The following is a 23,516-nucleotide window of genomic DNA, read 5'->3' as shown; positions in this document are numbered from 1 at the left end:
TGTCTGCCTTACTTACTTAAAATTTGATGGGCTACAGCTCTTCGATGAATCTACGCCGAATGGGGTATCCTTCTCCACTGGACTCGATCCTGGGCCAATCGCTTCCAGTCGCCCTGAACATTGAGCGCCCTCAGGTACTCTTCAACTGCAAAAAGCCATCGTGTACGCGGCCTTCCACGAAGCCTGCGGCCTCTTCCGGGTTCTCTACTAAATATTATCTTCGCTTGACGTTACTCTGGCATACGAACAACGTATCCAGCCCACCGTAGTCTGCCGTGTTGTATAAGCTTAACAATATCCAGCACCTGGTACAACTCGTGATTCATGCGACGCCACCACATACCGTTCTCCTGTTCACCGCCGAGTATTGTCCGCAGCACTTTGCGCTCTAACACTCAGAAAGCTCTCCGATCAGCCTCCTTTAACGTCCATGTTTCATGGCCGTATATAGCCACCGGAAGAATCAGAGTAGTATACAGCGCGAGTTTTGTTCTCGTTTGCAGACTACGGGACTTAAGCTGGTTACGAAGACCGTAATAAGCCCTATTTGCAGCTGCAATACGCCTTTTCACCTCGCGGGTAACATCATTATCGCACGTCACTAATCCCTAGCAGCACAATTCACGTTGATTTGATTGAAATAACTCATATATGACTAAATTAAGTCGTATATGAGTATAATAGACTGATTTACAACATGTGTGTTGCTCGGGATGTTCCAAGATACACAAATTCTTTTCACCATCCAGCACAATTTCACTACCACCACTACTAATGAACCCTGGTTCCACTTCTTTGCACACCAGCTCTCCTAATCGCTCTCTCGAGCGCTATATTGAACAGTATAGATTCGAGAGTGCATCACCCAGCTTTAATCCATCTAAGGTAACAAATGACGTCGATATTTCATCCGCAACCCTTACACATGGTTTCGATCCGTCCAACGTTATACGAATCAGCCGTATCAGTTTCGCCGCAAAATCATGTTTCAGCATAATTGTAAACCCGCCATTTTGCAGCCCTTTCTGCCAACACCTGATTTTATGACAGTTTTGCTATGATTTCTTCTCTTCACCTTTAAGCTCTTCCACATTTTTTGTGCGGAATTTCATACTCAAAAATACTACTGAAAACATCTAATGCTTTTCAATGTTTGGTGCTAATTATGAACTATTCTAAGCATTTGGAAGTCCAAAGAAGAAAAAAAAAATCTTCCAAATATTTTGGATATCTATATCTGTATGGCAGTCAAAAACTTGCACCGTTACATTTTCCAGCGCGAAGCCATTAATTGCTTTATAAATGTTCTGTCCTCTTTAATGAACTTTTTTCGATACATTTTATAATGAGCGAGAAAGGCAACATCTGGTTTCTGGTTTCAATCTAGTTTTTTTTATGAAGTTATAGCAAAGTAATGCATAAACATATATAAAGTAATTCGCCGAATGTTTAACGACCAAAACCTATATCTATTTTAAACATTCCGTTGTATTCGTCATGTGGTGTTCAACAATAGGCGAGGATTTGAGCTGCCCAAAAAAATGCCTTCTCCCCTAGATATTTAATTCAACCTACATAAATTGAATGTAAGCGTTTGGCATCACGGCGGTTTTCCATTATTGTGGCACATTCTGCATTTCTTGTGATCTTCCAACACCCCTGTCAAATAATTTTGTCCACCCACTATAAATCCATGCCGAAGATGTCGACAAATGACACATTTCCTTGCAGGAATCAGCATCACCTTGCCCGTCGGAGTGGCCCTTCTCTGATGTGACCGACACGTAAGAGGATTATGGAATCGTCCTATTCTCGAACCGTACGATGTCGTGTGTGATTTGAACAAAATTCTTTTCCATCTGCTCCAACGCACCGGATCGACAACGGAATCAATTGTTGAAAAGTTAATACCCCTCCTGGACGACAACGACGACGACCAAACGAATAAAAACGTGCAAGGCAATTTCTCACCGCAGGATTCCTCCCTGGATGACTCTTGTGCGTGTTGCGCCATTGTTGGCCTAATTGAGATGTCACATTGATTGTGGACAAGAGTAATCAACTGTGACTTGCACACATACATCATCGTCGTTCTTGTAGTTTTCTTTGGAAACAGTTCGGCTGAGATCGATTGGTTGTAAATCACTGTTTTGATAATTTTGTATCGTGCTTGTTGAGGTACTGAATGTAGAAGATTTTATTCGTTTTTGTGACAATGCATCCCATCCTACTGGTGGTGCTGATGTTAATAATACTTCAGAATGGAATTTCGAACGAGCGCATCTTAAACTACTTGACCAACAGACAGCCAAAAAATTGCGTACAATTACCGACGCCGATACTGTCCAACATTCTCGGACCGGCGTTCAACTCGCGCTACATGAGCATTGACAAACCGCCCGTTATGGATGACGAATCGACCCATGGCGATAAGGACGGGAAACGGGGTGCAACCCATGGGCTTTACCCCTCGTTCTACGTTGACGGTGATTACGTGGAAGAACTAGGCAATAGCCCAGCCTGGGCCGTAGATCACGCCAAAGATACGGCCAATCGTGTTCTCAAGGCTCCTTTGAAAAAACGCGATGCCTTCGACCAATTGCTAAAAGAGCTGCGGTTGGAAAGCCGTGCCAGCAGAAGCACCCGCCGGGGACCCAATGGAGATGGTAGTTCTCGACCGTGGGAATGCGATGCCAGAATTCGCTGGATTGACCTCGGTGCCGAGTACTATCCGCGTTTTCTGCGAACCGTCGAATGCGCAAAGACTCGTTGCTGGTATGGTCATTACCAGTGTACGCCACGGTCCTTCACGGTCAAGTTGCTGCGAAAACGAACCGGACAATGCGTTCCAGTCGACCCGCTGCACAACATCGGAATCGAAGGACTCCCCGGAGAGCTGAGCGAGCTCTGGATTTGGGAAGAACGGGCCGTCAATTTTTGCTGCGATTGCTCTCCCCGGTACTACTGATTCGATGGCTTACCGTGCCCTGACGATGAAATAAACAATCCAATTTAGAGAATGTCGTTCCCCTTTACTTCTCGATCCGCGCTTTTTTATGTGGAAAATCAATCACAGTAGGCCCCTACTTCGACAGCAGAAAACACCTCCGTCGCATGCTTCGATTTGCATAAATATTGAAACAATTTTCTCTCAAGTGGGCTCGGGAGTAGGAGAAGCTGTTCCATATTCATGAGGCTAATCAGAACGTTTTTGGCTAGTGAAGTGGTGTTTAACTTTGTTGTCAACTGGTGGTGCGAGCAAATGTGACACATTACGGTAAATGTCGCGTAATGACTTAATCACAATAATCGACAGCAGCAGTCAACCGAAGTGATTAGCCGGAGGGTTTATTCTGTAGGGTGTGAAGTGGTTCTGCTTCGGGAAGGAATATGCATAGAAATTGGCTGTTTAAGGTTACCACTTTGGAATTTTTAACTCGTGTCCATGGCGATGGTTGGTACTTGTTTTTTCTTCATTTTACTATTTATTTTTCAAGTATCTCACAAATGTTAATGTATGTAGTGAGAAAACAAGACATTTTCTGTTTGCTACATCAAATTGCATCACGATTCGCAGAAATCGCTCTCAATAGATAACGAAAAACGATAAAAGAAAGGCAAAAACTGTTCCGAATCAAAACAAGCCATGATAAAAAATTCATCAAACTAGTATACGAGTCTGAAAAAACAGAATCAGATAGGAAGACCCACAGAGAAGTGATTATTCTCGTTTTGATCTCGCTCATTTTGTGTTGGGAATTTAGCAACTGTGAAGAACAACCTGTTTCCCGCGTTTGGAGCTTTTTAAAAGAAATTTATCATTTACAGTTCTATATTATAACAGCTTGCGAAAAAAGTCGGTCACGGTATGCTACATATCGTAATGTATACAGAAATGATAAGTGAGATACTTTTTCATTCTCTGTTGGAGTCAATCCCTGAACTGCAATTGAAATAACAACTTACTAACCTTTACAGCTGACGTTAGTACTTTTTAAGAATTATCTTCAAAACTTTTGTATTTAGAAGAATATGCAAACCTGTTTTATTTTTATTACAGACTTTTTGAAAGGTTATTACAGTCTGTCAAGAGTTTACAGAACTTATTGATACTAGTCCTGTCTTATGAGCAGTTTAAATTAGCTCGAAGTTATTCCCGCAATATGGGAGAAACTTCGAGTTACTTCAACCTGCTCATTAACTATAAGGAGTTATTGCAGCAATTTCATCTTTATCAAGATGTATCCATCTTTTTCCTTCGTGGTGTTACACTAGCAGCACAATTCACGTTGATTTGGTTGCAATAACTCATATATGATAAAATTTGGTCATATATGAATATCATAAACTGATTTACAACATGTGTGTTGCTCGGGTACTTTCTGTTGTATGATGGGTAGGAGAGAATCTGTAGGAACCAGGGAACAGGTTAAGCAGAGTAGCACAACGAATTAGCGTCGGAATCGAGAAGAAAATACGGAACAACTAGAAGTATAACTTGCACGTGTGTTTTATTAATAGCAAACTTTTGGAATGACATTTTACAGTTATATTTTTCTCTTCTACCCTTAAAGCTCAGGTTAGCACTAGTGCATCAGCGCCCGGTGACTGAAGACACCAACACTCCTCCTCGCTGATCACTTGCTGCCCGATGAGCACTTCGGACACAATCCTAGTTTCTCCGCGAACGACTGCATCTTAATAGCGCCCAGCGGCTTAGTGAACACATCGGCGTTCATCAGTAGGACAATACTCCAATTCAATGTGGTCTTGTGTTGGTTGAAATGTAAAGTAGTGCACCAACTAACTTATGATAGTGCGTATTGTCGGGAAGCTTTTCTCCTCCATCCAGGCGGAAATAACCAGGATCCACTGGATACTTTGACGGCTTTGCGTTCGTTAGTTAAAAACGATCGGCAACTTCTCGAATTAAACATTTTTGATTTAGCATGTACCAAGGAATGTAATTGTCGCTGAAGAATGCAAAAAACAAGCGACAAAAGAGAATAGCAATAACTCTTTGTCCTCATCTGAAGAGGATAAAGACATTGTTGCGTTCCATTTAATTTGCAACAAACATGGATAGGTAATTGTTGTGAACTTTTCAAACTGCGGTAACTTGTATAATTCAGAAGGGAAACATAAATGATGTCAACAGAAGGTTAAGTTTATGTCCCAACTATGATAACTATGAAGCACTCGGAGTATTCGAGAGACGAGTGCTTAGGACCATCTTTGGCGGTGTGCAAGAAGACGGTGTGTGGCGGCGAAGAATGAACCATGAGCTCGCCCAACTCTATGGCGAACCTAGTATCCAGAAGGTAGCTAAAGCCGGAAGGGTACGATGGGCAGGACATGTTGCAAGAATGCCGAACAGCAACCCTGCAAAGATGGTGTTCGCTTCCGATCCGGCAGGTACGAGACGGCGTGGAGCGCAGCGAGCGAGATGGGCAGACCAGGTGCAAAACGACTTGGCGAGCGTGGGGCGTATCCGAGGATGGAGGGATGCGGCCTCGAACCGTGGATTGTGGCGTCAAATTGTTGATTCAGTGTTATCTGTTTAGATGTTAACTAAATAAATGAATGAATGATAACTGATAGTTATTTAACCAAAAATATAATCGTAAACTGACCAGTGCTGTCATGGTGGTTACTCCAAGTTACTCACTGAGTAACCAGCTCTCGGGACCAAAAAAAAAAATTTTTTTTTCTTTTTTTTCACCGAAACGAAAAATAATTTTCTTCTGAAAAATTTTCCGCTCTCTAAGATCGCTTTTACTGCTCCTACCATTCTGAAATCGTTCCCCCTTATATTCTCCATGTATCCTATTCGGGATTCCAGCTCCCCTAGAACGTATTATTCGAACATTTTGCACCCCCGTAGATTTTGAAATATGTCCTCTGCAGGATCTCCGCCCTCCTATACGAATCCCTCTAACTGATTTGCGCCTCCTTAGATTAAAAAAAAAGTCCTCTACGGGATCTAGAACGTATTATTTGAACTTTTTTGCGCCCCCGTAGAATTTATTTATTTAAATATCTCCGCCCTCCTATACGTATTCCTCTAACTTTTTTTGCGCCCCCGTAGATTTCAAAATATGTCCTCTACGGGATTTCCGCTCCCCAAAAACGTATTACTCGAACTGTTAGCGCCCCTGTAGATTTAGAAATATGTCCTCGGCAGGATCTCCGCCCTCCCATACGTGATCCTCTAACTTTTTTGCGCCCCTGCAGATTTAAAAATATGTCCTCCACGGGATTTCCGCTCTCCTAGAACGTATTATTCGAACTTTTTTTCGCCCCCGTGGATTTAGAAATATGTCCTCTGTAGGATCTCCACCCCTATATGTATTCCTCTAACTTTTTTGCGCCCCCTTAGATTTCAAAATATGTCCTCTATGGGATTTCTGCTCCCTTAAACGTATTATTCGAACTGTTTGCGCCCCCGTAGATTTAGGAAAATTGCTGCTCTCTTAAAACGTATTTTTCGAACTGTTTGCGCCCCCGTAGATTTAGAAATATGTCCTCTGCAGAGTCTCCGCTCTCCTATATGTATTCCTCTAACTTTTTTGCGCCCCTGTAGATTTGAAAAAAATGTCCGCTTCGAGATTTCCGCCCTCCTAGAAACTTCAAACTTTTTTAGCGCCCCCGTATTCCTTTAACTGTTTTGAGCCTCCTTAAATTTAAAAAAAGTACTCTATGGGATTCCCGCCCCAAGAACGTATTATTTAAACTTTTTTGCGCCCCCGTAGAATTTATTTATTTATTTTATTTATTTATCTCCGCCCTACTATACGCCGTATTCCTTTAATTGTTTTGGGCACCCTTAGATTTCAAAATATGTCCCCTGTTGTATCTCCGCCCTCATATACTCATTCCTCTTGCGCCCTCTTAGATTTCAAAATATGTCCTCTACGGGATTTCCGCCCCCTAAAACGTATTACTCGAACTGTTTGCGCCCCTGTAGATTTAGGAATATGTCCTCTGCAGTATTTCTCTAATTGTTTTGCGCCCCCTTAGATTTCAAAGTATGTCCTCCACGGGATTTCTGCTCCCTTAAACGTATTATTCGAACTGTTTGCGCCCCCGTAGATTTAGAAAAATGGTCCGCTTCGAGATTTTTACCCCCTAGTACGTATTATTCGAACTTTTCTACGCCCCGTGCATTTAGAAATATGTACTCTGCAGGATCTCCGCCCTCCTATACGAATCATTCTATTTTGCGCACCCGTGGATTTAGAAATATGTACTCTGAAGGACCTCCGCCCTCCTATACGAATTTCTCTATTTTGTGCCCCTGTAGATTTTGAAATATGTCCTCTGTAGGATCTCCGCCCTCCTATACGTATTCCTCTAATTTATTTGCACCCCCTAAGATTTCAAAATATGTCCTCTACGGGATTTCCGCTCCCCTAGAACGTAATTTTCGAACTTTTCAAGCCCCCATAGAATTAGAAATATGTCCTCCGTACTCCTATACGTATTCCTCTAACTTTTTTTTGCGCAACTGTTGATTTAAACAAAAAAAATCCGCTTCCGATTTCCGTATTGTTCGAACTTTTTTGCGCCCCCGAGGATTTAGAAATGTATCCTCTGCAGAATCTCCGCCATCCTATACGTATTCCTCTAACTTTTTTGCGCCCCCTAAGATTTCAAAATATGTCCTCCACGGGATTTCCGCTCCCCAAAAAACGTATTATTCGAACTATTTGCGCCCCCATAGATTTAGAAATATGTCCTCTGCAGGATCTCCACCCTCCTATAAGTGTTCCTCTAACTTTTTTTGAGCCTCAGTAGAAATAAAAAAAAATGTCCACTTCGGGATTTCCGCCCCCGAGAACGTATTATTCGAACTTTTTTGCGCCCCCGTAGATTTCAAAATATGTCCTCTACATGATCTCTGCCCTCCTATATGTATTCCTATATTACTTTTTTGCGCCCTGTAGATTTTAAAAAAATTGTCAGCTTCCCCTAGAACGTATTATTCGAACTTTTTTGCGCCCCCATAGATTTCAAAATATGTCCTCTACGGGATTTCCGCTCCCCTAAAACGTATTATTCGAACTGTTTGCGCCCCCGTAGATTTAGAAATATGTCCTCTGAAAGATCTCCGCCCTCCTATACGTGTTCCTTTAACTTTTTTTGCGCCCCTGTAGATTTAAAAAAAATGTCCGCTTCGGAATTTCCGCTCCATAAAATATATTATTCGAACATTATTGCGCCCTCATTAATTTAGAAATATGCCCTCTGCTGGATCTCCGCCCTCCTATATGTATTCCTTTTACTTTTCTGCGCCCTGTAGATTTTAAGAAATTTTTCCGCTTCGGGATTTCCGCCCCCTAGAACGAATTATTCGAACTTTTTTGCGCCCCCGTGGATATGAAAATATGTCTCCTCCTATACGAATTTCTTCAACTCTTTTGCGCCCCCGTAGATTTCAAAATATGTCCTCTGCGGGATTTCCGCTACCCTAGAACGTATTATTCAAACTTTTTTGCGCCCCCGTGGATTTAGAAATATGTCCTCTGTATGATTTCCGCCCTCCTATATGTATGCATCTATTTTTTTTGCGCCCTGAAGATTTAAAAAAAAAATGTCCTCTGCGGGATTTCCGCTCCCCTTAAACGTATTATCCAAACTTTTTTGCGCCCCCGTGGATTTAGAAATATGTCCTCTGCAGGATCTCCGCCGTCCTATACGTATTCCTCTAATTTATTTGCGCCCCCCTAAGATTTCAAAATATGTCCTCCACGGGATTTCCGCTCCCCTAAAACGTATTATTCGAACTGTTTGCGCCCCCGTAGATTTAGAAATATGTCCTCTGCAGGATCTCCACCCTCCTATAGGTGTTCCTCTAACTTTTTTTTGTGCCCTGGTAGAATTAAAAAAAAATGTCCGCTTCGGGATTTCCGCCCCCGGAACGTATTATTCTAACTTTTTTGCGCTCCCGTAGAATTAGAAATATGTCCTCTGCATGATCTCTGCCCGCCTATATGTATTCTTCTTACTTTTTTGCGCCCCGGAGATTTTAAAAAAATTGTCAGCTTCGGGATATCCGCACCCTAGAACGTATTATTCGAACTTTTTTGCGCCCCCGTGAATTTAGAAATATGTCCTCTGTAGGATCTCCGCCCTCCTATACGTATTCCTCTAATTTATTTGCGCCCCCCTAAGATTTCTAAACATGTCCTCTACGGGATTTCCGCTCCCCTAAAACGTATTATTCGAACTGTTTGCGCCCCCGTAGATTTAGAAATATGTTCTCTGAAGGATCTCCGCCCTCCTATACGTGTTCCTTTAACTTTTTTTTGCACCCCTGTAGATTAAAAAAAATTGTCCGCTTCGGGATTTCCGCCCCATGAAATGTATTATTCGAACAGTATTGCGCCCTCATTAATTTAGAAATATGCCCTCTGCTGGATCTCCGCCCTCCTATATGTATTCCTCTTACTTTTTTGCGCCCTGTAGATTTTAAGAAAATTTTCCGCTTCGGGATTTCCGCCCCTAGAACGTATTATTCGAACTTTTGCGCCCCGTGTATATGAAAATATGTCCTCTGCAGGAACTCCGGCCTCCTATACGAATTTCCTCAACTTTTTTGCGCCCCCGTAGATTTCAAAATATGTCCTCTACGGGATTTCCGCTCCCCTAGAACGTATAATTAAAAAAAACTGCGCCCCCATGGATTTAGAAATATGTCCTCTGTAGGATCTCCGCCCTCCTATATGAATTCCTCTAACTTTTTTGCGCCCCTGTAGATTAAAAAAAATGGTTCTCTGGAGGATTTCCGCTCCCCTAAAACATATTATTCTCCTCCTATATGTATTCCTCTTACTTTTTTGCGCCCCGTAGATTTTAAAAAAATTGTCAGCTTCGGGATATCCCGTAGATTTCAAAACATGTCCTCTACGGGATTTCCGCTCCCCTAAAACGTATTATTTGAACTGTTTGCGCCCCCGTGGATTTAGAAATATGTCCTTTGGAGGATCTCCGCCCTCCTATACGTGTTCCTTCAACTTTTTTTGCGCCCTGTAGATTAAAAAAAATTGTCGCTTCGGGATTTCCGCCCCATAAAATGTATTATTCGAACATTATTGCGCCCTCATTAATTTAGAAATATGCCCTCTGCTGGATCTCCGCCCTCCTATATGTATTCCTCTTACTTTTTTGCGCCCTGTAGATTTTAAGAAAATTTTCCGCTTCGGGATTTCCGCCCCCTAGAACGTATTATTCGAACTTTTTTGCGCCCCCGTGGATATGAAAATATGTCCTCTGCAGGAACTCCGCCCTCCTATACGAATTTCTTCAACTTTTTTGCGCCCCGTAGATTTCAAAATATGTCCTCTACGGGATTTCCACTCCCCTAGAACGTATTATTCAAACTTTTTTGCGCCCCCTTGGATTTAGAAATATATCCTCTGTAAGATCTCCGCCCTCCTATACGAATTCCTCTATTTTGCGCCCCCATAGATTTTGAAAAATGTCCTCTGCAGGATCCCCGCCTTCCTATACGTTAGATCTGTTTACCATTTTCAAAAGCATTTTAGATTCAAAGTGCCACCGCTATATTTCAATGAATATCTTAAATGGAGTCTCCTGACCAATTTTCAGCCAAATCCATGGACATTTAGAGATGCAACAAACGAGATTTGTGATTTTTCAGACTTTTTCGTAAAAATATAATCTGAACGCATCAATTTAACTCCGAGTTCAACTCCACCTAATAAAAGGATTAGTCGTTGATAGCTTCTTTAGACTATTATCTACCACTTCCACTTCCACTTCCACTACCACTCCCCTAGAACGTATTATTCAAACTTTTTTGCGCCCTCGTTGATTTAGAAATATGAAATAGAAATATGTATTCCTCTAACTAACTTGCGCCTCATGAGATTTAAAAATATGTCCTCTATGGGATTCCCACCCCCCTAGAACGTATTAAGGTTCCCCCAAACACACGCGACGCGATTCTATCGCTTGGCGACTGCGATTCTGTCGTCGTTGGTATGGAAGGATAAATGGAACATTGCCTGCAGCGACCCAACGATAGAATCGCGGCGACTAGTTGTCGCCGTCGCGGCGACTAGTTGTCGCCGTCGCGGCGATGAAATCGCTTAGGTCTGGGGGAGCCTTTATTCTAACTTTTTGCGCCCAATTAGATTTTGGAATGGGAAAATGTACTTTTACTGCCCTCCTATATGAATTCCTCTAACTTTTGCTGCGCCCCAGTATAGATTTAAAAAAATGTCCGCTACAGGATTACCCTTTGCAGGATCTCCTATACGTATGTTCTGGGCTACGAGAATCAGCGAAAAATGCATCCGGAAGATTTTGTTTACAAATTACGGAAGAAACATCCGGAAAGCAGCGGGAATGCTTCCGGACGCGTCCGTTCCATAACCGTATGCTTCGAATCAATAACGCCCATCATTCAGAGGCTGTTCCAATGCGGGAACCATGCGATCTATATATTAAGGGCTGCGAGAATCAGCGAAAAATGCATCCGGAAGATTTTGTTTACAAATCACAGGGGGAAACATCCGGAAAGCAGCGGGAATGCTTCCAGACGCGTTCGTTTCATGATGGTACGCTTCGAATCAACAATCTTCAGCATTCAGAGGCCATTCCAATGCGGGAACCATGCGATCTGTATGTTCCGGGCTGCGAGAATCAGCGAAAAATGCATCCGGAAGATTTTGTTTACAAATTACGGGGGAAACATCCGGAAAGCAGCGGGAATGCTTCCAGACGCGTTCGTTTCATAATGGTACGCTTCGAATCAATAATCCCCATCATTCAGAGGCTGTTCCAATGCGGGAACCATGCGATCTGTATGTTCCGGGCTGCGAGAATCAGCGAAAAATGCATCCGGAAGATTTTGTTTACAAATAACGGAGGAAACATCCGGAAATCAGTGGGAATGCTCCCCGGACGCGTTCGTTTCATAATGGTACGCTTCGAATCAATAATCCCCATCATTCAGAGGCTATTCCAATGCGGCGACCATGCGATCTGTATGGTCTGAGCTGCGAGATTCAGCGAAAAATTTATACGGAAGATTTTGTTTACAAATTACGGGGGAAACATCCGGAAAGCAGCGGGAATGCTTCCGGACGCGTTCGTTTCATGATGGTACGCTTCGAATCAACAATCTTCAGCATTCAGAGGCCATTCCAATGCGGGAACCATGCGATCTGTATGTTCCGGGCTGCGAGAATCAGCGAAAAATGCATCCGGAAGATTTTGTTTACAAATTACGGGGGAAACATCCGGAAAGCAGCGGGAATGCTTCCAGACGCGTTCGTTTCATAATGGTACGCTTCGAATCAATAATTCCCATCATTCAGAGGCTGTTCCAATGTGGGAACCATGCGATCTGTATGTTCCGGGCTGCGAGAATCAGCGAAAAATGCATCCGGAAGATTTTGTTTACAAATTACGGGGGAAACATCCGGAAAGCAGCGGGAATGCTCCCGGACGCGTTCGTTTCATAATGGTACGCTTCGAATCAATAATCCCCATCATTCAGAGGCTGTTCCAATGCGGGAACCATGCGATCTGTATGTTCCGGGCTGCGAGAATCAGCGAAAAATGCATCCGGAAGATTTTGTTTACAAATTACGGGGGAAGCATCCGGAAAGCAGCGGGAATGCTTCCGGACGCGTTCATTTCATGATGGTATGCTTCGAATCAACAATCCCCAGCATTCAGAGGCCATTCCAATGCGGGAACCATGCGATCTGTATGTTCCGGACTGCGAAATTCAGCGAAAAATGTATCCGGAAGATTTTGTTTACAAATTACGGGGGAAACATCCGGAAAGCAGCGGGAATGCTCCCGGACGCGTTCGTTTTATAATGGTACGCTTCGAATCAACAATCCCCAGCATTCAGAGGCCATTCCAATGGGGGAACCATGCGATCTGTATGTTCCGGGCTGCGAGATTCAGCGAAAAATGCATCCGGAAGATTTTGTTTACAAATTACGGGGGAAGCATCCGGAAAGCAGCGGGAATGCTTCCGGACGCGTTCGTTTCATGATGGTACGCTTCGAATCAACAATCTTCAGCATTCAGAGGCTGTTCCAATGCGGGAACCATGCGATCTGTATGTTCCGGGCTGCGAGAATCAGCGAAAAATGCATCCGGAAGATTTTGTTTACAAATTACGGAAGAAACATCCGGAAAGCAGCGGGAATGCTCCCGGACGCGTTCGTTTCATAATGGTACGCTTCGAATCAATAATCCCCATCATTCAGAGGCTGTTCCAATGCGGGAACCATGCGATCTGTATGTTCCGGGCTGCGAGAATCAGCGAAAAATGCATCCGGAAGATTTTGTTTACAAATCACAGGGGGAAACATCCGGAAAGCAGCGGGAATGCTTCCGGACGCGTTCATTTCATGATGGTATGCTTCGAATCAACAATCCCCAGCATTCAGAGGCCATTCCAATGCGGGAACCATGCGATCTGTATGTTCCGGGCTGCGAGATTCAGCGACAAATGTATCCGGAAGATTTTGTTTACAAATTACGGGGGAAACATCCGGAAAGCAGCGGGAATGCTCCCGGACGCGTTCGTTTTATAATGGTACGCTTCGAATCAACAACCCCCAGCATTCAGAGGCCATTCCAATGGGGGAACCATGCGATCTGTATGTTCCGGGCTGCGAGATTCAGCGAAAATGCATCCGGAAGATTTTGTTTACAAATTACGGGGAAGCATCCGGAAAGCAGCGGGAATGCTTCCGGACGCGTTCGTTTCATGATGGTACGCTTCGAATCAACAATCTTCAGCATTCAGAGGCTGTTCCAATGCGGGAACCATGCGATCTGTATGTTCCGGGCTGCGAGAATCAGCGAAAAATGCATCCGGAAGATTTTGTTTACAAATTACGGGGGAAACATCCGGAAAGCAGCGGGAATGCTCCCGGACGCGTTCGTTTCATAATGGTACGCTTCGAATCAATAATCCCCATCATTCAGAGGCTGTTCCAATGCGGGAACCATGCGATCTGTATGTTCCGGGCTGCGAGAATCAGCGAAAAATGCATCCGGAAGATTTTGTTTACAAATCACAGGGGGAAACATCCGGAAAGCAGCGGGAATGCTTCCGGACGCGTTCATTTCATGATGGTATGCTTCGAATCAACAATCCCCAGCATTCAGAGGCCATTCCAATGCGGGAACCATGCGATCTGTATGTTCTGGGCTGCGAGATTCAGCGAAAAATGTATCCGGAAGATTTTGTTTACAAATTACGGGGGAAACATCCGGAAAGCAGCGGGAATGCTCCCGGACGCGTTCGTTTCATAATGGTACGCTTCGAATCAACAATCCCCAGCATTCAGAGGCCATTCCAATGGGGGAACCATGCGATCTGTATGTTCCGGGCTGCGAGATTCAGCGAAAAATGCATCCGGAAGATTTTGTTTACAAATTACGGGGGAAGCATCCGGAAAGCAGCGGGAATGCTTCCGGACGCGTTCGTTTTATGATGGTACGCTTCGAATCAACAATCTTCAGCATTCAGAGGCCATTCCAATGCGGGAACCATGCGATCTGTATGTTCCGGGCTGCGAGAATCAGCGAAAATGCATCCGGAAGATTTTGTTTACAAATTACGGGGGAAACATCCGGAAAGCAGCGGGAATGTTTCCGGACGCGTTCATTTCATAATGGTACGCTTCGAATCAACAATCCCCAGCATTCAGAGGCCATTCCAATGCAGGAACCATGCGATCTGTATGTTCCGGGCTGCGAGAATCAGCGAAAAATGCATCCGGAAGATTTTGTTTACAAATTACGGGGGAAACATCCGGAAATCAGCGGGAATGCTCCCGGACGCGTTCGTTTCATAATGGTACGCTTCGAATCAACAATCCCCAGCATTCAGAGGCCATTCCAATGCGGGAACCATGCGATCTGTGTGTTCCGGGCTGCGAGATTCAGCGAAAAATGTATCCGGAAGATTTTGTTTACAAATTACGGGGGAAACATCCGGAAAGCAGCGGGAATGCTTCCGGACGCGTTCGTTTCATAATGGTACGCTTCGAATCAACAATCCCCAGCATTCAGAGGCCATTCCAATGCGGGAACCATGCGATCTGTGTGTTCCGGGCTGCGAGATTCAGCGAAAAATGTATCCGGAAGATTTTGTTTACAAATTACGGGGGAAACATCCGGAAAGCAGCGGGAATGCTCCCGGACGCGTTCGTTTCATAATGGTACGCTTCGAATCAACAATCCCCAGCATTCAGAGGCCATTCCAATGCGGGAACCATGCGATCTGTATGTTCCGGGCTGCGAGATTCAGCGAAAAATGCATCCGGAAGATTTTGTTTACAAATTACGGGGGAAACATCCGGAAAACAGCAGGAATGCTTCCGGACGCGTTCGTTTCATGATGGTACGCTTCGAATCAACAATCCCCAGCATTCAGAGGCCATTCCAATGCGGGAACCATGCGATCTGTATGTTCCGGGCTGCGAGATTCAGCGAAAAATGTATCCGGAAGATTTTGTTTACAAATTACGGGGGAAACATCCAGAAAGCAGCGGGAATGCTTCCGGACGCATTCGTTTAATTATTTTTGGATTGAGCGCTCGTCGGATTCCATCGGTCGGTCGCAGTATCATTTTGAGTTCAATTCGGTTGCTTCAACGCGATAGTAGAATGAGCGCTCGTCTGAGGACGGGCGCAGTGTCGATATAAGTTCAATATGGTTGAACTCAAGTGATGATAGTGAATTGAGCGCTCGTCTGAGTCCATGAGGGTGGGCGCAGTAGCATTCTGAATTCAATTAGGTTTCTCTAATGAGGTTATAGAATGAGCGCTTGTTTAAATCCTTGGGGGCGGTCACAGTGTCGATATGAATTCAATTTGGTTGCACTTATGTGATGATAGTGAATTGAGCGCTCGTCTGAGTCAATGAGGGTGGGCGCAGTATCGATATGAGTTCAATTTGGTTGCACTTATATGTTGATAGTGGATTGAGCGCTCGTCTGTGTCCATGAGGGTGAGCGCAGTGTCGAAATGACTTCAATTTGGTTGCACTTATGTGATGATGGATTGAGCGCTCGTCTGAGTCAATGAGGGCGGGCGCAGTATCGATATGAGTTCAATTTGGTTGCACTTATGTGATGATAGTGGATTGAGCGCTCGTCTGAGTCAATGAGGGCGGGCGCAGTGTCGATATGAGTTCAATTTGGTTGCACTTATGTGATGATAGTGGATTGAGCGCTCGTCTGAGTCCATGAGGGTGGGCGCAGTGTCGATATGAGTTCAATTTGGTTGCACTTATGTGATGATAGCGGATTGAGCGCTTGTCTGAGTCAATGAGGGCGGGCGCAGTATCGATATGACTTCAATTTGGTTGCACTTATGTAATGATAGTGGATTGAGCGCTCGTCTGAGTCAATGAGGGCGGGCGCAGTGTCGAAATGACTTCAATTTGGTTGCACTTATGTGATGATAGTGGATTAAGCGCTCGTCTGAGTCCATGAGGGCGGGCGCAGTGTCGATATGAGTTCAATTTGGTTGCACTTATGTGATGATAGTGAATTGAGCGCTCGTCTGAGTCAATGAGGGTGGGCGCAGTATCGATATGAGTTCAATTTGGTTGCACTTATGTAATGATAGTGGATTGAGCGCTCGTCTGAGTCAATGAGGGTGGGCGCAGTATCGATATGAGTTCAATTTGGTTGCACTTATATGGTGATAGTGGATTGAGCGCTCGTCTGAGTCCATGAGGGTGAGCGCTGTGTCATTATGACTTCAATTTGGTTGCACTTATGTGATGATAGTGGATTGAGCGCTCGTCTGAGTCTATGAGGGCGGGCGCAGTGTCGAAATGACTTCAATTTGGTTGCACTTATGTGATGATAGTGGATTGAGCGCTCGTCTGAGTCAATGAGGGCGGGCGCAGCATCGATATGAGTTCAATTTGGTTGCACTTATGTGATGATAGTGGATTGAGCGCTCGTCTGAGTCAATGAGGGCGGGCGCAGTAGCATTTTGAGTTAATTTAGGTTTCTCTAAAGAGATAGTAGAATGAGCGCTCGTTTGAATCCTTTGGGCGGTCGAAGTGTCAATATGAGACCAATTTGGGTGTACTTATGTGATGATAGTAGATTGAGCGTACGTCTAAGTCCATGAGGGCGGGCACAGTAGCATTTTGAGTTCAATTCGGTTTCTCTAAGAAGATAGTAGAATGAGCGCTCGTTTGAATCCTTTGGGGCGGTCGCAGTGTCAATATGAGATCAATTTGGTTGCTCTTATGTGATGATAGTGGATTGAGCGCTCGTCTGAGTCCATAAAGGCGGGCACAGTAGTATTTTGAGTTCAATTTAGTTTCTCTAAGGAGATAGCAGATTGAGCACTCGTTTGAATCCTTGGGGCGGTCGCAGTGTCGATATGAGATCAATTTCGTTGTACTGCTCGTCTGAGTCCATGAGGGCGGGCACAGTAGCATTTTGAGTTCAATTTGGTTTCTCTAAGAAGATAGTAGAATGAGCGCTCGTTTGAATCCTTGGGGGCGGTCGCAGTGTCGATATGTGTTCAATTTGTTTACACTTATGTGATAATAGTGGATTGAGCGCTCATCTGAGTCAATGAGGGCGGGCGCAGTGTCGATATGAGTTCAATTTGGTTGCACTCATGTGATGATAGTGGATTGAGCGCTCGTCTGAGTCCATGAGGGCGGGCACAGTAGCATTTTGAGTTCAATTTGGTTTCTCTAAGGAGATAGTAGAATGAGCGCTCGTTTGAATCCTTTGGGGCGGTCGCAGTGTCGATATGAGTTCAATTTGGTTGCTCTTATGTGATGATAGTGGATTGAGCGCTCGTCTGAGTCCATAAAGGCGGGCACAGTAGTATTTTGAGTTCAATTTAGTTTCTCTAAGGAGATAGCAGATTGAGCACTCGTTTGAATCCTTGGGGCGGTCGCAGTGTCGATATGAGATCAATTTGGTTGTACTGCTCGTCTGAGTCCATGAGGGCGGGCACAGTAGCATTTTGAGTTCAATTTGGTTTCTCTAAGGAGATAGTAGAATGAGCGCTCGTTTGAATCCTTTGGGGCGGTCGCAGTGTCAATATGAGATCAATTTGGTTGTACCTATGTGATGATAGTAGATTGAGCGTACGTCTAAGTCCATGAGGGCGGGCACAGTAGCATTTTGAGTTCAATTTGGTTTCTCTAAGAAGATAGTAGAATGAGCGCTCGTTTGAATCCTTGGGGGCGGTCGCAGTGTCGATATGTGTTCAATTTGTTTACACTTATGTGATAATAGTGGATTGAGCGCTCATTTGAGTCAATGAGGGCGGGCGCAGTGTCGATATGAGTTCAATTTGGTTGCACTCATGTGATGATGGTCGATTGAGCGCTCGTCTGAGTCCATGAGGGCGGGCACAGTAGCATATTGAGTTCAATTTGGTTTCTCTAAGAAGATAGTAGAATGAGCGCTCGTTTGAATGCTTGGGGCGGTCACAGTGTCGATATGAGATCAATTTGGTTGCACTCATGTGATGATAGTCGATTGAGCGCTCGTCTGAGTCCATGAGGGCGGGCACAGTAGCATTTTGAGTTCAATTTGGTTTCTCTAAGAAGATAGTAGAATGAGCGCTCGTTTGAATGCTTGGGGGCGGTCACAGTGTCGATATGAGATCAATTTGGTTGCACTCATGTGATGATGGTCGATTGAGCGCTCGTCTGAGTCCATGAGGGCGGGCACAGTAGCATTTTGAGTTCAATTAGGTCTCTCTAAGGCGATAGTAGAATGAGCGTTCGTTTGAATCCTTGGGGGTGGTCGTAGTGGGATCAATTCAATTATTTTAATAAACCTAAAATTTATTTCTTATTTCAGCAATCGTACACTACTTTTTAATTACATTTACTAACCGTCTCATAGTTTCAATCCACAATAAATAGAAGTAGATTGTTAGGATTGTACCCCGTTTGGCATAAAGTCATTTGGCATAATGCCGTTTGGCATAATGTCGTTTGGCATAATGTCGTTTGGCATAATGGCCGTTTGGCATAACGGCCGTTTGGCATAATGGTCGTTTGGCATAAGGTCATTTGGCATAATTGTTATTTGAGCTGTGTAATGGATAAGTAAGATTTGTTGAGCCATTCAGTTACGTGGTTTCCTTCATATGGGCATTACAAGATAATTGGGAACGGAATTGTACGGCGTGACAAATTAGGAATAAATATGCTTCCTGTCAAAACGGGACCATTTGAAATGTTGACGCACCTACCAGCAAGATAGATCAGCATTAAATTAAATTGACATTGGATTATTTTCATGTAAGGGCAAGCAAGAAAACTTGACCATTTCTCCCTTTTATGAGCAAACGGTTTCTAAGGAAGGATCATATCTCCCCTTGCGTTGAACCGAACGAACCAAATGCTTGAATTGAAAGAAGAAATCATATCCTCTCTGGCTTCTCCTGGACAAATGCATCTTTAAAAGAATGGATCATTATTTCCTTTTCCTTAAGCCGAGCAAATACCTGAATTGAAGGAAGAAATCATATAATCTCTTGCCGTCTGCCGGGAAAATGCAACTTCGTGTGACTTCGTGACTTCGTGTCTTAAACCAAGCAAATTCTTGAATTGAAATAAGGAACCATTTCGATTCTATGACACTACCAATATATCCATTACCCATTAATGCCATTACCCCAAAGGCCACTACCACGAACGCCATTACCCCGAATGAGTGCCTACCCCGAATGCCATCACTCCGAGTGGGACACTACCCCGAATGAGCAAGTATCCCCAGTAGTCCTGATTTCAAGTTTACAGTTTATCTCAGTGAAAAAATTTTAAACAATAGAAATTTATTTATAACTCATGTGAATGATTATTACTTGTTGTATGACTAATTCAATAGCAGGACGACTCCAAAAACTCCCATTACATATCATGTGCTACCTTTGAAGACTGTTAAAGTTGAGGTGAGAATTTCGAAGCACGTTCCCATCCTCAATGCAGGGAGCTAGAGGAAATTTCAGCCCACGTCGACTGGGCTTGAGACGGCTCGCGAACATGTATTTAAACAGAATATAGGGGTAGAAAAAGTTGCTTCTGAAATTTGCTGGCGATTAACCTTACTGTGACAAGAAAGGCATGACGACAAGACCCTAGAATGAGAAAATCTCTTCTGTTTGTCGAATATGCTTGTTCCTCCCATGGCAAGGAACAGGCATAGTTTCGTTATACTTACCTTGGAAACGCGATCATTTAAAGGAGGTGCTATCTCTTCTATTCGTCTCATACCGAGCAAACGCGTTTTATAATAGCAAGCATTTTCAACTCTGTTCGCTTTAAACAGAGCAAATGCGTTCATTAAAAGAAGGCATCATCTCTTGTGTTTGCCTTAAATCGAGCAAATGCGTTCATTAAAAGAAGGCATTAACAACTATGTTCGCATCATATCGGGCAAATGCATTCATCTTAACAAGTCATTATTATCTCTGTTCGCATTAATCTGACAAAGCGTTTATTTAAAGAAGGCATTACCAACTCTGTTCGCCTTATATCCGGCAAATGTGTTCATCTAAAGAAGGCATTATCAACTCTGTTTGCCTTAAACCGGGCCAACGCATTCATTTAAAGAAGGTGTTATCGCTTATGTTCGCTCTATACCGGGCAAATGCGCCATTTTACGATTCATCGGTATCTGTGGGTGTTAAAAATAGTAATAGTAGAAAACTACAGATTCGAAATGTATTCGGGCTAATGGACTTTCGGGGTAACGGATCTCGGGAGTCGGAGTAGTGTCCCATTCGGGGTAGTGGCCTTCGGGTAATGGCATCCGGGGTACAGGGGTGGAGCCACCATTTCCTCTCTTGACTTCTGCCGGACGAATGCATTTTCTGAATCAAGGGATCATATATTCCTTTGCCTTAAACCGAGCAAACGCCTGAATTGAATAAAGGAACTATGTCGTCTTTTACCTTTTGCCGAGCAAATGCATCCTCTGAATAAAAGAATCTCATCTTCCCTTGCCTCTAACCGAGTAAATGCTTATATTAAAATAAGGAACCATATCATCTTTTGCCTTCTACTGGACCTTCTGCCATCCTCTGAAAGAAGGGATCATATCTTCCCTCGCATTAAACCGAGCCTGATTTGGAAGAGGAAGCATATCGTATTTTGCCATCTGCCGGGCAAATGTATCCTTTGAAAAAATGGAACCATATCTTCTCTGATGTAACTGTCGGGAAGATGCATCCTTTGAAAGTAGGGATCATATCCTTCTTTGCCGTAAACCGAGCAAATGCCTTAATTAAACAAATGAATAAAACCTTCCCTTGCCTTCACCAAGAAAATGTATCCTTTGGAAGAAGGCACTATATCTTCCCTTTCTTAGAACTGAATATTGCATACATTGTGAATAGGAACCATACATATTCTCTCTTGTGTTATGCCTGGCAAATGCATTATTTGAAAAAAGAAGAATATACTTTTTAGACTTATGAACGACAAAGAATGCTTTTAATAAGATGAATATATGTCATGCAGAAATAACTTCATTTGATTTTTATTGCCTTTTTTAGTGTAAAATTGTTTTTGCTCTTGAGCACTTACAATTTTGCTTTTTGACTTTCCATATTTTGTAGTTTATTTAATCAACGACGATCTTGCTGCTGACCCAGAGGTAAAAAGATTTCAAGTGAAATAGGCAGATTTTATTACCAAAGTACCTTTTGCAGTGATTTGATAGAATCTGAGCTTTAATTCGAAAAAAATCAATTTAAAACATCTCTCTTATAATGTTAAAGTGACAATCATTATAAATAATTGAAATATTATGCGTAAGATTCGAAATTGATGATTACACAACTATTATGCCAAATGACCATTATGCCAAACGGCCATTATGCCAAACGGCCGTTATGCCAAACGACATTATGCCAAACGACCTTTATGCCAAACGGCCTTATGCCAAACGGCGTTATGCCAAACGACTTTATGCCAAATGACCTACCACCGATTGTTAGAAACCCGGATAAAATTTAGAAAAATAAGTGATATTGTAAAGACTTCAGCTATTAGGAGCAGGACTTTGCGATTTCGTAGAAACTTCTTATAGTTGGGAAAATCATATTTGAAAAGAATTTCTACCTCTAATTGAATATTAAAAGGTTTTCTGGACTTGAAGATACAAAAGTTGAAAGTTTAATCATACACCGTGGAACCAATGCTAACAGAATCCTGAATTGGCATCAAAACATTTTTACTTGGTTGAAAACTACCAAAATATGTGAAATGTGATAGTACGGTTTTTTTGTTCAAGAAAAACACGTTGGGAACATAGGAGGAGGGGTCAAAATCTACAAAAATATGTGGATTGCTCTAGTAATTAGTAGAGACATAAGCCATTGAACTAATTCTTCCATAGAAGTTATGAAAATTTTCAATGAAATTGTTATGCGGAATTTGCATCGTGGTATACATGGCCAGACCCCCCTAAGATCTTAAATTCAATTACATGTAAAATGTGAACAGTACCGCCCATGATATCATGATTGACGTAATAACCTTTCAAAATTCCAGCTAACTTAACACGCATTTACTACGGTAATTCAACCATTGTAACATCGATAAGTTGCATGTCTCAAACATCATTTAAGTTTTTACGGGTAAATTGTTTAAGATTTGCGATATTTGTCTTCAAGTAATTCCAAATGTCAACTATAAAATCATGGGCATAAATATCAAAGTACCCAACATTTTATATTAAATATTCAAAAATAGCAAAGTTCATTTAATTATCGTGCTACAAGCGATTGAGCTGAAATTTTGAGGGGTTGATATTCTCACCATAAGACACAATTCAAAGGGGGGGGGGCGTGGAATTCGACAACTTTTTGTTTCCTGGGCGAGTCTACTGGATACTTTGCGTGGGCGCGGCGTTCATAGTGACTTGAGCGCTTGCCAGAGCCCTATGATGGCAAACACAGCACGAGTTTGAGTCTAAATATGTTGCACTGAGACGTTCATAGTGACTTGAGCGCTCGCCAGAGTCCCATGAGAGCGGACACAGCATGAATTTGAGGCCAAAATTGTTACTCTGAGACGTTCATAGTGTCTTGAGCGCTCGCCAGAGTTCCATGAGAGCGAACACATCATGAATTTAAGTACAAAATTGTTACTCTGAGACGTTCATAGTGAATTCAATACCTAATTTCCATAACGACTTATCTGCTTTTGTAAATAAAGATCCAAACGTCGATTTGACGAATCTGATGGCACTCCCACGCTAACCATCACCATCTACACGTAAGTGAAGGCTTCGGCTACCTGTTATGGTGTTGGTTTGCGTGGGAGTGCCATTAGATTCGTCAAATCGGCGTTTGAATCTTTGTTTACAAAACCAGATAAGTCGTTTTGAAATTTTTTCATTGAATTGAGTGCCCCCCAGAGTCCCATAAGGGCGGACACAGCATTGTTACTCTGATTCGTTCATAGTGACTTAAGCGCTTATCAGAGTCCCATGAGGGCGAA

General features: G+C 43.1%; 1 protein-coding gene across 1 annotated transcript; it reads left to right on the top strand.

The window, feature by feature from the left end:
• The first annotated feature begins 2,084 nt into the window (after window positions 1-2,084).
• Window positions 2,085-3,020, top strand: LOC134208009 (protein trunk-like). The gene has a single exon (XM_062684110.1). It carries the CDS (start codon window positions 2,216-2,218, stop codon window positions 2,966-2,968), a length of 753 nt encoding a protein of 250 aa, XP_062540094.1. The 5' UTR covers window positions 2,085-2,215; the 3' UTR covers window positions 2,969-3,020.
• Window positions 3,021-23,516: the final 20,496 nt, after the last annotated feature.

This window comes from Armigeres subalbatus, chromosome 1 (assembly GCF_024139115.2).
Source record: "Armigeres subalbatus isolate Guangzhou_Male chromosome 1, GZ_Asu_2, whole genome shotgun sequence".
NCBI classification, from domain to species: domain Eukaryota; kingdom Metazoa; phylum Arthropoda; class Insecta; order Diptera; family Culicidae; genus Armigeres; species Armigeres subalbatus.
The sequence above is the reverse complement of the archived record's forward strand: the minus strand, read 5'-3'. Positions and strand labels throughout refer to the sequence as shown.

Excerpts from the sequence above, each read along its gene's own strand:
- LOC134208009 (XM_062684110.1), top strand. The coding sequence starts at position 2,216 with ATGCATCCCATCCTACTGGTGGTGCTGATGTTAATAATACTTCAGAAT.